The sequence below is a fragment of the Plasmopara halstedii genome (assembly GCF_900000015.1).
Source record: "Plasmopara halstedii genome assembly, contig: Scaffold_816, whole genome shotgun sequence".
Classification (NCBI taxonomy): domain Eukaryota; phylum Oomycota; class Peronosporomycetes; order Peronosporales; family Peronosporaceae; genus Plasmopara; species Plasmopara halstedii.
Window position 1 is genome coordinate 230,931 of NW_020187732.1, and position 14,256 is coordinate 245,186.

At 43.6% G+C, this 14,256-nt stretch overlaps 4 protein-coding genes across 4 annotated transcripts in view; 3 read left to right on the forward strand and 1 right to left on the reverse strand.

Moving 5' to 3' along the window:
- Positions 1–3,736: 3,736 nt before the first annotated feature.
- Positions 3,737–5,039, forward strand: PHALS_13999 (non-structural maintenance of chromosomes element 4 homolog a; the record flags this gene model as incomplete). The annotated part of the gene is made up of 6 exons (XM_024729726.1): positions 3,737–4,093; positions 4,150–4,283; positions 4,356–4,464; positions 4,542–4,658; positions 4,735–4,825; positions 4,906–5,039. The coding sequence occupies 6 exons, from the start codon at positions 3,737–3,739 to the stop codon at positions 5,037–5,039; spliced, it is 942 nt and encodes a 313-aa protein (XP_024580074.1).
- A 126-nt stretch (positions 5,040–5,165) lies between these two features.
- Positions 5,166–6,497, reverse strand: PHALS_14000 (uncharacterized protein; the record flags this gene model as incomplete). Its single annotated transcript, XM_024729727.1, has 1 exon — positions 5,166–6,497. The coding sequence occupies one exon, from the start codon at positions 6,495–6,497 to the stop codon at positions 5,166–5,168; it is 1,332 nt and encodes a 443-aa protein (XP_024580075.1).
- A 79-nt stretch (positions 6,498–6,576) lies between these two features.
- PHALS_14001 (uncharacterized protein) lies at positions 6,577–7,148 on the forward strand (the record flags this gene model as incomplete). Its single annotated transcript, XM_024729728.1, has 4 exons — positions 6,577–6,596; positions 6,666–6,811; positions 7,020–7,043; positions 7,114–7,148. 4 exons carry the CDS (start codon positions 6,577–6,579, stop codon positions 7,146–7,148), a joined length of 225 nt encoding a protein of 74 aa, XP_024580076.1.
- Positions 7,149–12,934: 5,786 nt separating this feature from the next.
- The window catches only part of PHALS_14002 (creatine kinase), a gene marked incomplete at both ends in the record, with an annotated part of 1,401 nt that continues 79 nt past the window's right edge, over positions 12,935–14,256 (forward strand). Inside the window, one exon of the mRNA XM_024729729.1 lies at positions 12,935–14,256. This exon is cut by the window's right edge and continues 79 nt beyond it. Within this exon, the coding sequence (XP_024580077.1) occupies positions 12,935–14,256 (1,322 nt within the window).

Below are 14,256 nucleotides of genomic sequence, written 5' to 3' on the forward strand. Positions count from 1 at the left end.
AATTCGTAAGAACAATGACAGCCAACTTGTCATTCTTTGAAAGAAGCGGGGCTGTTTGCGGCCGTGCGCAACGAATCATGATTCAAGGCCAGTCGCCGAGTAGAGACCCAAAACTTCGACAGTGTTTGATTCGTGGCAATAAGCTTCTTATCGTGCATAGGGCCTTTGCGGTCAGCTGGCGCAATTGATAGCAGACAACTCGCTCTGTACCATCGAGAGCATTTTGCGTCTGGGCGAGGCCGATTCAGCCGATTGTAAAATCACTCGCATCACAGGCCACATGAAGTGGCCTGTCTAGTTTGTCGATCGCTAAAATCTCAACTCTAGCAAGCTTCATTTGATGGACTGGAATGTTGTGTGGCAGTCGGCATTCCATTATCATATATCTCCGGCTTCCATAATCGCAAAAAAGCAACCATGCACTCAGCGTACTTGCTTAAATACCTATGCAAATCTCGCTGTGAATGGGATATTCAATTGATAAATGAAGATCTGAAAGACGACATTTAACAGGTTTCGACACGTTTGCGACAGAACCGTGACCGCGTTCAGCTAAAAAGTAAGCGTAAATGATGCGCTAATCTCCTGTAACCTTGCGCAAGCCGATTATCGGGCTACTGTGAGAGAATGTCAATTTTCTCTCGTGGCCAGCCTTGTGAAAAGCTTTCAAGTAATTGTTGATCACATTCACTTGCTTGCGAGGCAAACTTCATTGCCCCATCGCGTACTTTGTCCCCGGCTTTTAGACGATCTCATGCCGAGCGTCGTTGACTTCCAGCTATTTTGCACACCACCACATCGTAAAAGACATCTCGATACCCGTGTGCGAATAGTTGTTCTTCCGGGCTTTCAGGACTAAGCGCCTCCAAGCTCAGTCCGAGTCTTATCATCCAAGACAGATTCATCAAGTGGAGTCAAACGGGTGATGACCCTAGCCAACTTCATGTCGGGCACGTGTACGTCATCTATGACGACGAAATACACTTGCATGAATTTGTTCTTCGATGTAAGAGCCTCAATTGATCCATCAATGGTAGATCATGGACCTCCTTGAAGCTCCAAAAGGGTGATGGCAATGCGAGTGTGGCGGTATCACGATCTCACCATTATTTGCCACAACTGCGATTTTCTTGACGCACTCGGGGACCTGCTCACCTGAGCATATATACCCTCATCGCATTGTTTTCGTCTGCAGTAGTTGCATCGCTGTGCGCACTCGCGTGTGACAACGGTAGTTTTTACCAGAGTGGTTGTCCTACTGCCACATCTGCGTGCACTTCATCGCCCTGTGAAATACTACAGGTAGAATCGTTTCTTTTGGCTTTGCGCACAAGTTTAGTCCTTGGCGGAGTGAAATTATTGATATCACATTACCGTTACGAGTGATGATCACGGACGCATGTTGCGTTGGGCTCACTTAAACGTGAGTCATAACCGAAAACACTCGACGCCAAAGTCAAATGTAAGTATAGAATTGAAGTGACGAAGGTCCGTTATTCAAGCTGGGCATACTTGCCTGTGCATGCTACTTCTCCTTCCATGAAGACTGCACAGGAACGTTTCAGCAGATTGGTTGTTCATTCTTCGCATAGCATCTGTCACCGGGACACTAGCCGTATAAACCGACAAATTCGTCGATTTTGTGGTCCATGCGGCTTTCAGACATAACGATCGAGCAAGCATCGGTCCACTTGCTGGTGGTTGGACTCGCCAGATCTCTCTCTGCCTTGGCTTGGGGGTTAGCATCCATCCGCACGATCGATGCTTCCAATAGAAGGATGGCTCATACGTTCTGAGCCACGACATCCTTAGGATGCCAGCAAATTTGTCACCCAAGTCTAGTGCAATAAGATCATCATTAAGGTGCTCCAGTTGACGCTTCTCCGTTCATACGGTGACACTCGTCGCCAACCATATAGTCATCATGGTCCAGCATGGTGTTCTTTTTGATTATTTTATACTGACCGCATCCAGCGCGCCTTGTCGAGCTAAATTATTTGAAGTGCCGGAGTTGAAGTGTGCGGTCGAATGAGGGGTTCATCATCACCGTGCGCGCGTGGAAAAACACTATCTTTGTGTTACCAAAACCCTCACAGTCAAGTAACCCATTTAATCGCTCGACCCACTCTAGACAGTTGGCGCGAAGCAGCCTACTGCCCCTACCTATTCTGGCCGACCTCTCATCTGCGCACTTGCAGAACAAGGTTGGTGATGGGTCATCTTTTATCAAATCGGACTCGGAGCAACGCAGCTCATAACCGTGGTGTCCGAAATTCTTGCATCGGTTGCAAGTTCTTCTTGCCCTTTCAGCGTCATAAGTAGGTAGTACCAACCGCGATGGGAAAGTGTTTGCGATCTGGACTTGTGTTGTTGACCTCTCATCGAGTCAGACGAAAGAAGGAAGAGTGGACATAAGCTGGACTTAAGCTGACGTCCTCTTCCAGAAAGCTCGAATTCTTTCTCTAACGTCTCGGGTATACTCGGAGAAACTGGGTCTTGGTATGGCTAGTAACCAGAGCCTTAATGGACGTGACTGCGTGGTTATGTCATTGATTGAATTCTGCAAAATACAACTCATGCGGGTTTCGTGCCTGTTGAGCGTATGACGCTTATCCTGCTCTAGCTCGAAAAATTTAGATCGTGCCCTCAACTCCAACTTTGACAGCTCAAACGCTAGTCTGACACGGTTTTTGAATTCTAAATAAACCGAAAAATATTTGGAATCCTTCAGTTTGAGCTCAATATATAAATCTTTTGCGCATTTAGTCAAGTTGGGCACGGCGAATGTCACTCTCATCGCTTCTTCAATGACGCACCGCGCGATAATCGCACCATCCAACTCGACGAGCTTGCGCAAATATGCCTTTGGCAGCTTGGCACTTGGAGACGACGACCTCCAACGTGTCGACAAATTTTGAGCTGACAGCAGCTGCGAGCGCCTGACGAACTTTCCGACACAATAGCTCATTCTATTGTGCCACTTGCTCGCGCAGAGCGGAGAGCTATTACTCGGTACTCCTCAACGAAAAGTCTCATTTTATTGAAGACTAACAACTTTGCGCCGAGAGGCGTCTAATACATCTTGCATGAGTTGCGTGATGACCGCATGCTGCTTGTTGTGGGACAACGAATGCAATATCGCGTCGACCCTCTCAGACATACGTATGAAAGCCCCTACGGTAAATCATCCAAGTGAGGGCATTTCTTACGCGCAACAAAATGGTTGGGCTCCATATGCGTGGAGGGGCATGGTCGCTGGATGATCACAATGCGCCAAAACCAAATGTAACAAAATCAAGTAGTTGTGTTACACTTTTATATGAGTGCATATAGGAAGCGCTTTATACTCGTGTTTTGCTGTTGCGGGAAAACGTAGTAAGAAGTCTTAACACTATGTTCACGCTCGGTAGGTCGCACGACCGTCAGTGTGGCCAACCTTACGTGAGGGAAAAATGTAATAACCCACACCTTCCTCCTTGATTGTATATCGGTGCATATACGGAGGCTATCATACATATATGTAGGATACTGCTGTAGTAGGCAGATAATTCAAGAGCATTATTATTCTGGCTCATTGCGCCACGCAACCGTAAAGATTGTGTGTAACAGGCAGTATGTTACAGTAAGTTGCTTGTCTCATCTAGCAAAAGGTTGTATGAAGTAAAATATTACATTAGATTGTAAATATTATTTGAAGAATGTAATTTGATTAAAATTGAATAAATTATCATTAACAATGGTCAGCAGTGGAAAGCGTCGAGATGAGGAAGTAAATACGAGGCAGTCAAAACCACGCACAGCTTTACCTGGACGGAAACGTAAAGGATTTCTTGAAAATTCACAGCTATCGGAGAAAGATCGTCGTCATGTTCGATATAAAGAGCGCGAGCTACTGCAGAGTATCAAGGAGAATGCTCATGACCTGGCAAAACTCTCAAGTGATCAATTTCATACACATACACAAGAATTGGATCAAATGTACGACAGTGTGTGTTATCCTCGTGAAGCCAATCTAGACGCCAGCAACTTGGATGAACTTAATGTAGCGGTGGCTAAGCAGTCAGAGGCTTTAGGTTCTAGTGACCTTACGAAGGTCTCATACCAAGACTCTGGATATAGCACTCAATTTGACAGTTTTTTTTGGTCTAGTATGACACAACAGATTTAATTCGTGCGGCACAGAACGTTTGCACAATCGAATCGCAAAATGGAGAGTTTGATTGGAATACACTGGGAAATGCCGCTGGTGCTTGCTTTCGATCTGTTCCTGAAAGTTGTTTTCTGTACGTTTGTGATGAAGTTGGAAAGTTGTGGAGAATAAGAAAATTGATGGTGACTGTTTGTTTCTTCTTAAGCTTTGGTCTTATGGACACAGAAGTAACACACAAGGAGAGAAAGAAAGCAAGGCGTGTAGAGGAAGATGTGAATGCGCAAGAAACACAACCAACAGAGTACACTAACAAGGTTTTTTAATTGATGTGTTGAAGTGATATTTATCAAGACAGTAGTGTTGAAAATGGGTGATTATTGTGCTTTTTTAGAAAGATCGCAAAGATGCTCAAGCTCGTCGATTAGAGATTTTGCAGACAAAGTTGACCGAAGGTGAGCGTGTGAAGCCACTTTTGGACTTGGTGATTAATCCAAAGAGCTTTACTCAGGTGTGTGACTGCCAAATGCTTATGTTAAGTTTTTAACTCAGCTAACTTATGCTGCTGGATATTGTATAACATCTAGACAGTTGAAAATCTATTTGATACATCATTTCTCGTGCGTAATAATTCTGCTGAAATTGGCATTGATGGAGACTCTGGCCTTCCTTATCTAAGTAAATGCTTAATTAATTTGTATCGCACAATTGATAATGTTGAGGCTGACTGATTTTTCATATTTTTAATTTGATGACAGAAAATCAAGAAGGATTGGGCGAAGTGAATCTTCCAGCATCTTCACAGAGTATTATAAGTATTACGCCAGCTCAATGGGAGCAGCTTGTGCGTGTCATGGGGCGAAATGAACCGTTACTTGGACATCGAGTGTAGTAAATAAAGGTGTTTTCTATCATTGCGATGTCTATTATCTCATATTATGAGTGTATCGAAACACATTTTGTGTTAAGGCTATCAAAGGTAAATCAAAACCAATAGCAAGGTGGTTTTTAGGTCCATTTAGTGGCAGCTTTGGTGCACCGAGGTTTGAGCACTTTCTTCATTGGTTGTAACGACAGTCGTCTGTTCTGGAAAAGTAATGTGAGGGGGTACGTCGGTCTCCGAGGTCAAGGGTGGTGTGTAGTAAACGGAGTTGATTGTAGTCACTGGACTAGCATTTCCTGTCGACTCTGTTGTGTTGTTGCTATAGGTAGTGTCCAAGATTATGGCAGGAGCATCCAAGTTTGAATTCGATCCATTTGGAACATTAGATGTTTCATCCGAAATGTCAAGATCTTCAGTTGTCTCGGTGCCCATAAGGATCAGTGAAGAATCATTCTCACTTGTTCCTTCATTTGTTGTGCTCTCAGAAGAGCTGCCCGATGCGCTCATCGAAGCACCGACTGATCTTGAAGTACTAGATGATGCGCTAGTAGAAACTGCCGACGCACTACCCGACGTGCTAACTGAGGGAGTTGATGCACCACAAGATACTGATAGTTCGAGTAATTCTTCTACATTCGCGTAACTTAAGCCAGCACCTGTGACCGTCGATTCGTCAGGCTTGGCAGTAGGAAACCAGAGAAAATCTGGATGATCCGTTTTGGAGCTTCCAACCCATTCACCGCCAATCACTGCGTAGTTGGCGTCTAGCTCGAGCAAATACTCATAATCACGTGATTTTGTATACGTATTTACCTCTTGCGTTGCAACAAGAGGACCGTCAGCGTAAGCTTCTACGATCCAACTGACTGTAGTCTTGACGTAAGCGAGGTGCACCATTTGGTCGTTGAATGGGTACACGTTCGTGCCAAAGTATTGTTGCGACGCCTGTGTCGCGTCCACAAGGTCCATGGTCTGGACCCGGTATGACCGAACAGGTTGGTTCCAGACTTGCGCACCAGTAGTAATGTCAATTATGAAGGATTGCTTATGTTTCCCCATGATATTTGTGATGGCGAGGTGGAAAAATCCGGCGCCTAAATCCCGTCGTGCAGCGTTGGTATAGCGTCCGTATGCATCGGTGTTGACGGGTGTGTCGGGGCCATTTGAACGTGCGCCAGTGAAGACGGTGGCAATCGCAGAACCGTCATAAACAGCCGTCACGAGTGCTTTGATATCCATGACATGAAACGTCTGTCCATTCTTCACTACGTCGCACTTTGGTTCGTTTTCGAGGATAGCAGCAGGAGCCCATGCATGGCAAATACCATACCACGTTGGGATACAATAACCATTGGATGTACCTTTGCGTTTCGCACACAAACTTCCGTCATTCTGTCCCGCGCAGTCAGTATCTGTACTGCATTTGGTCTTGTCTGCATGTGCATCAACACCGTTTATGGCCGACATTTTATTTTGAAATTCGATTGGATCGAGACCATAAGCTTCGGCATACTTTTCACTCGCGCTTTTATCACCTGTTTTCCAAATGACGTTGATACTGTCCTGGTACGTCGGCCAGTAGCTTCCCGGCCACGGAATTGTTGGTGCTGATGCTGACGAGTATTTTTCTTTTAGGGTCTCAAAATCCAACACAAGGCTTTCACCAAAATACGCTTCAAGGTCATGGACATCCGAATTGGTTGCATCTTCCATGCGTCGCAATCGACGGCCTGGGCCACCCGTTGAGTCGGTTCTTAAAAGATCATTTTCGGTTGCTGATGGTTCGCAATGATCAGGCATTTCTACGGGTACAGCGCCGTTATAGTCCTTCATGACTGCTGGATGGTCATCAGTTAAAGGCAATTGGGTTCCCGTTGGCATGAAAGCATTGCACTCTAATGAAGTTGCTTGAATCCGTTCGATAGCAAGTGCAGTAGCTACGATGCTAAATGCGACGATTTGAACCATATTGGTGTTGAATGTGGAAAGTGTACGTGATCGTAGAGAATATAAGTAAGTTTCCAAGCACTTGGAAATTCAAGAATGAGTTTTGGTAATGAGGACATTCAAATTTGCGATGCAGTTCCAGTATCTGTAGTTCTTGGCGACAACGCCTGATGCCGTCACGACTGGTACGATTCCCAACAATCGCATCGTATGAAACCCCACAAGGAAGTTCAAAAAGTTCAAGCCGACATTCGTTAGAGTATTTCTAGGTAACTGTAGCTTGAAAATACCTTCGTTTTACATATTAAACAGTGAAACATAGTGTCGATTGATTAAGATTTGTCAGTTGTACGGGCGATTGTGCTCGTCAACCGTTATGATGACTCTTGGTAACATATCATCCACCTAAATGCGAGTTGCTTCCGCTCATTGTTCACTACGTTTCGCCATCCTGTAAAAGGAAACGATCGTACAATAATCCACCGACCGTCAAATGTTTTATCTAATTGTATGTAAAACAAATCGAGGCAGATTTCTGTCAAGAAGATATGCGTTAATATTGGTTTTGCAGCTTGAGACGGGTCGATCATGAAGCATCGCATGTGTGCGATGCCACGTAACTACCACATCTTACAATACATCGGATGTTGATGCAATCTTTACAACAGATAGGATAGTCAGAGCATTTGGTCGCACATTCTAAGTTCTTGAATTGTATCACTGCCATTGTTGTGGGAGTAGGTATAATTATGTGCGAGATTATGCCTTGACAATAAATTTAAGCCACATCGGTGTCATGACGAATCTTTGTCGGTGCCATAGTCTTAGCAGTATATAACTCTGCTGAAAGCTGGTTCTTCAGACTGAATTTCTTGAAGGCGTCACTGAATTTGTGCTCAAATCGAAGCTTCTGTCGGACGCAACTGCTGTAGCAAAGAAAACTCGCTGTTGTTCTCCCCGCGAAGTTTGTTGTTCATCTTTGCAGTGCTGTTTGAGTGATGAGGGCCACAAAAATTCATGGGTTCTTTCTTCGACTTGCCAACCCAGTCATCATGAATAACATCGTTGGCAACACCCAGTCGAAGGAGGTATTTGTAATCTCTTGACAGAGAAGAAATTTTGACACTCGAGATTTAAAAGTTCTTATTGTCTGGCGGCTTTGAAACGATTATATCAGCAGAAATAGCGAAATTAATCACTTTGGTCCGATGTTTATGATTGTAATAAGAAAGAAATCGAGAGACCACGACGAGCCCTTTGCGTAATTTGTCAGAACTGATCTGGTCTGAACCCCGCTGTAGAATTGTTTTTTCACATCGTGCACTCACCGATGCCGTTACAGTGAACTTTAGTGCGATACATTTTGCTGCTTCCTAAAAAAATGATTAAAAAACGAATGAAAGACTATGGTATCAAACTCACGTCTTAGATCTGCAGCTTGCCAGATATGGTTGATGTAAACCAAGAGTTTTCTGGCAACGGCTCCTCGCTCCTCGCACATCGATACATCCTCTTCAACACTGTTGCAGCAAGTATCATCCTATGTCTTAGCTTCCGGTTTTGGTGGCTTGACAATTCACCCCAAAGCTAAATATTGTACAAGAACTTTCGCTTTTCTACTCTAGTTTTGGTGGGTATTGGAAAGACATTTCAGCATCAAGTTCACAATTTGTTCGTAGCAAAAGCATGGCGAGTCGAGTCGATTGTACGAGGAAACTTGATATTTACATACGAATGTTCTTTGTGTTCGTCTACTCCGTGTTGATGCTCGTGTCCGCATTACACATCCTTGATTATACATCTGCGGAAATGAACAGCTAGACATAGAGCTTACTCCCTCAGTTTATTAAGGTTCTGCGATTTCCTTACGAAAATTAAACGCTGTCAAGACTTGGGTTAATGTATCATATTCCTAAGTTTCTGTAAGGCGTACGTACAACACATCCGTATATCAGCACATTTTGTCCGAAATTTCACATTGCGTTTTTGGTGTGATTGTGATTATTCAAAGGGTCTCGAGCTTTTGGTCGTTGAGGCAAAGTCCGTGGAATACATGAGTTATAGACCTCATTTCAAGCTACAAAATTTCATTCATTATCGGATACTGCAAAACATATGTATGGTACTGGCTCAAATAACATTAAAACTTAGCTGGATGTTCTCTTGAAAAGCAGAGCCAACAGAATACATAGTTACTTCAATGCCTCTCGATTCCGCTGCTGGCAAAACCACCCTCTGTGAAGCTTCCACGGTACAATCTCTTTGAACTAAGTAGCACTTGTAGTCAATCCCACGACCAAGCGTGAAAAAACTGTACTCTATGTGGGGATGGATAACGAGTGGTTTGCCTGTCCGCACGACAGCCAAACACGTTCGGGAAACTCCTATCTTGATTGGCCCTAGAGGGGTCAGAGAAACTGGCGGCTTCATGATAAAATGTGGTAACGGCTCTTTGGATCACTAGTTATGAGAATGAGATCGCGACACATCTAAACGAGCGCTTCAACAAACGTATGTGGGAGCGCAATGGCACCCACCAATAGGCTGCCGATGCTGAGCGATCAGCCCTATGAGGAGCGAGACGGGATGATAACATTCCTCTCTCTTTATGGAAGAGGTGAGATGGCCTTGGATTCGGACGGAGAAATAGAGTATCAAAGCTAAAGTTATAGAAGCTATAACGAGTATTAATACGCAGTTTTCTCTGTTCATGATGAGAGCTATTATTGCTTTTGTGTTGGTAGACGCTCTTTAGAGGTAACTTAAGCCATCATCATGGAATGTCGTTAAACAAATGTGTTCACACCGAGACCTTTCTTTCTCCTCCCTACCTTTTTAGAGAAGCGGTTAGTGTAACGTAATCTGAAGTCGATTTCCGTGCTGCGAGGGACAGTGGGGCTCCGGGCTCGCAACCTTTATGAACACGCCTAAGGCGATGGACGTTAGCCACGACGATGATGAGGATATAAACTATTTTATTATTGTACAGCACGTTGGAGCTCGCAGATGCTGAATCTATGGAATCCTATATATTTGCGTCTAGCGTACTCTTCCCCCTGGTCGTGAAATACAGAACATTGAGCTCCGAAACAAGATCCAATGTGTTTCTTGACGAAATTTTAAGTCACATTAGGCAGCGGGGTCCATTGGGAATACTTGTTTTATTATACACTGTGAAGGTCGTCGAAAATAATATCAAGCGCTAAAAATGCTGTGGTACCCACAAGCAGGGTTGCTTGCTGTTGATATTGACTTTATGAGCTTTGGAAGCCGTATCAGGTAAAATCTATCGAAAGATTTGTGTGATTACGTATGGCGCGCGAAGAGAGATGCCGCAAAGATGCTAAATACGGATATAGTATCTGTATTTGGTATCGTACGGCGGGGACAAAAGTAAATATAAGAAGTTCGTTTTCAGCCTTCTCGTAGAGTCTGATAGTTTGACGTGATACATTGTCTCGTATTCAGCCATAATTTCGAAATTTATATCTCATCCTACACAAAGCGTGATTCGATCGCTATGAGCTACGAATCAATTGAAAGTCGATAAGTTATGGGTCATTATTTTCTGCCCTCTCATCTACTTAAGTGTTTACGAGAACTGGCGACAACCCTCTTACTTCGGCGAATTCTCGTGTAGGAAGCCCAAGTAGAAGCTGGTAATACCGCAAAGAATGTCAAATGCACCAGCGTCTTCGAACGTCTGCTGACAGAGCTACCCGTACCACACATTTGTTATATACAAACTTATTTCAACGATGTATTGACCCAAGTACGGATGTGGAAAACTACATTCAGCACTTGAGATCGGTGCGTGTCAAAAAGACGCTTCACCAAATTTTAATAGTGTTTTTCTTAAGGGGGCAAGATCCTCTTTTCGATTTGCTTCATTGTAATTTATGGTCAGTGTGCAAATTTTAAAAGAGTTAAGGATATATATTCGTCAGTTTTCAATCCTAAAAGGACTTTAGAAGATGCTTAGTTGGACCAACCAGTAGTTGCAAATTGAAGTGAAACCCATGCCAACATGGCTCGACCCCTCTTCAATCCTCTTCAATAGATGTCAATTTTGGGGGTAGCTGAATGCATGACTGTAAAAGAAAGCCTCATGCATGACACAATTTTGACTCCCCTGATTTGGATCGGCCTATACGCAATAAGCTCATCCTCATATTCTGCAAAGCAAAATTTGTCTTCAGCGGCTTTAAGTTTTTAGAGACCGACAACAAGCTCATGAACGGCGTCTAAATGCTTAAACACTGTTATAACCCCTTCATCTTGCGACTTTGTAGACGGCGTGATAACTCGGTGCGCTTACAATACGTGGTCCGATGGTAAACACTCATTCAAAGTGCATAAAGACCGCATGTTGGTCGAGTGATGCAGCTTGATTCCTAAGACGATATTTGACACCGTCGAATCACCAAACTTACTTTCGTTATCCCCTTTTCCTTAAGACGACCTGAATGGTCTGAATCATCGGCATGCGCACGTTAATTCCAGTAAAAAATGTCTCTTGATGGACTTCGGCTCGCTTAGACGCCATCTTTGTGCGAGGTAGATCGACTGGGAGTGTTTTTGCTGCGGTGATCAACCTGTTTGTTTGTTGGTAAAGCAAAGAGCATGTTTAGTTCGCGTCTTACTTCACTACCCATGTGCTACACTTGATCCAGCCAGATATAACCTGAGCTATGTAGACTAATAAATGTAAACTACTATGTATGCAATCAATATCCGTAACGATGACACCATTCAGGCATTCTTGTGACGTCAAATCTCGTCTTTTCATGCATGCATCAGGTGGCGTCATCTCAACAATAGCATCAGTAAATAAGCAGAGGATGTGACATTGAGTTCTGATAGCCTTAAATATTTTAGTCACTCATTAATTCAATACCCGCGCTGCTTCGTTTCCACAATTCCCTATTATTACAGTTAGTATACCATGGTTGTATTTTTCTGCGGGCATCTTTTGAGTGATGAAGAATTACTCCTGCAAATGAACACCTCTTCTGTAAAGAGTTTTGCTCGTTGCTTTCTACCAGCCGATATACTAGTATGTGCAAAGCTAAAATGGAACTACGCATCAATCCAACGAGCCATGATTCATTAAAACTTGCATCAACTCTTAAACGGGGTTACACGTACTTGCATCTTGTGAACCTTTAACAAGAAACGCTGCGATGGTCAACCAGTTGCCTGTTAACAGGTGTGTGTCACACAAGGTGTGCATGGTGTGACTGCACTCAAACAAGAATACGGTATGTGGCGAGGTAGCCAGTAGTTATGCATGTATTTAGACTTACTATTATATATTTAGTATATTTAGGAAAATCTAAACTTTTAAAATTAGGATAAAAAATCAAACAAATATCAATTTTGGATTTTAAATCGAAGAGTCAGTTAGCCTTGTGAAGGCAATCATTATTCTTGGAGTAAGCGGATTGCGATCCGCTAACTCACTTGTACAAAACGAAAGGTCGGTGACCTAAACTACGCTTCCTCAAGTGCTAAGCTACGGCAGCCCCGCTGCAACCCTCATTAGAATAAGATACGCTACCTGCTGTCGGCTCGACGAATCGCTTTGGCTGCCGTGCCATGGCTCAACTGGCAAAAGTGTCAACTATCTCTGCCAAATGTTTTAGATATGCAATAAAAATATTGCTAACACAAATTTTAAATTTTCAGCTCTTGTAAAGTTTCGCGTAAAATTCCACATTGTATTATCGTAATTGCGATCTAATACAAAGTATGTGATACCGTCAATTAAATAAATATTCACAATATAAATATCTATACCACTACATCCCGTGAAACAGCCGCTAAAATAGAAAGTAGCAATCATTTCTTTACACGCGTCTCATCGTCATCGCGATCTTCCATTGTTCCTCGAAATCATTCAACAGTCGGAGTTTCACGCAACACACGTTCCTATCAGCCTTGACAGCTTTAATACAATGGTCGACGACACTGTTGCTACATCGCCAAACAAATTGGCGCAGAAGATTTCAACTGCACAACTCACTGATGCCAAGATCACTGGCTTCCCCGAGTTTACGCCTGCGCATCGTTCTCTTATGGCTAAGCACTTATCCCGCGAAATGTATGGACAACTTAAGGAATTAAAAACCTCAACGGGTTACACTTTAGATCGCGCGATTCAAACGGGAGTGGATAACCCTCACCTTGGTGTAGGTGTAACCGCTGGTGACGAAGAGTGTTACGAAGTGTTTAAGCCATTATTTGATCCTGTGATTGAAGGCTGGCATGGGTACAAACCCCATGACAAGCATAAATGCGATATGGATCCATCTCACGTGACAAACGGCAAGTTACCAGACGAATTTATCATTTCGACGCGTATTCGCGCTGGTCGTAACATTCGTGGGTTACCTTTACCGCCTGCCACATCACGCGCTCACCGAAAAGATGTGATGAATCTATTGGAGTCTGCTTTGGGGGATATGACTGGCGATTTGGCTGGAAAATTCTATAAATTGTCTGAAATGTCACCTGAAGACGAGCATCAGTTGATTACAGATCATTTTCTGTTCCAAAAGCCAGGTGGGGGTACACTACTTGAAGCTGCAGGAGCTGCAAGGGATTGGCCTGCTGCCCGTGGAATATTTCACAACAATGATAAGACATTTCTTGTTTGGTGCAATGAAGAAGACCATATGCGTGTTATATCAATGCAGGATGGAGGAGATGTCGGTGCTGTGTTTGAACGCTTTTGTCGCGCTATCAAGAGTGTTGAGGCAAGCATTAAAGCCAAAGGTAAAGAATTTATGTACAATGAACATCTGGGATTCATCGGAACTTGTCCATCAAATTTGGGAACGGGACTTCGTGCAAGTGTTATGGTAAAGCTGCCAAAATTAACTGAGGATACATCTCGATTTGAGAAAATTTGCTCACTTCTACACTTGCAACCACGTGGAACGGCGGGTGAACATTCGGCTTCAGTTGGTGGAGTATACGATGTCAGTAACAAGCAACGTATTGGTCACTCGGAAGCAGAGTTGGTGCAAACAATGATCAATGGCATTTCACTTCTTATTGCTATGGAACAAAAGCTACTGGCTGGAGAATCTATCGACGCATTGATCCCGACTGATCCTGTAGCTCCAGTCATCATTGATGCCGGTGCTCCATTGGTGGCGTCGACGACGAGTATTGCTGTATTGCCATCACAAGAAGACAATTTTCCAATTTTTACTGCAAAACATCGCAGTTTAATGGCTAAACACTTGACGAAAACATTATATGACAAGTTGAA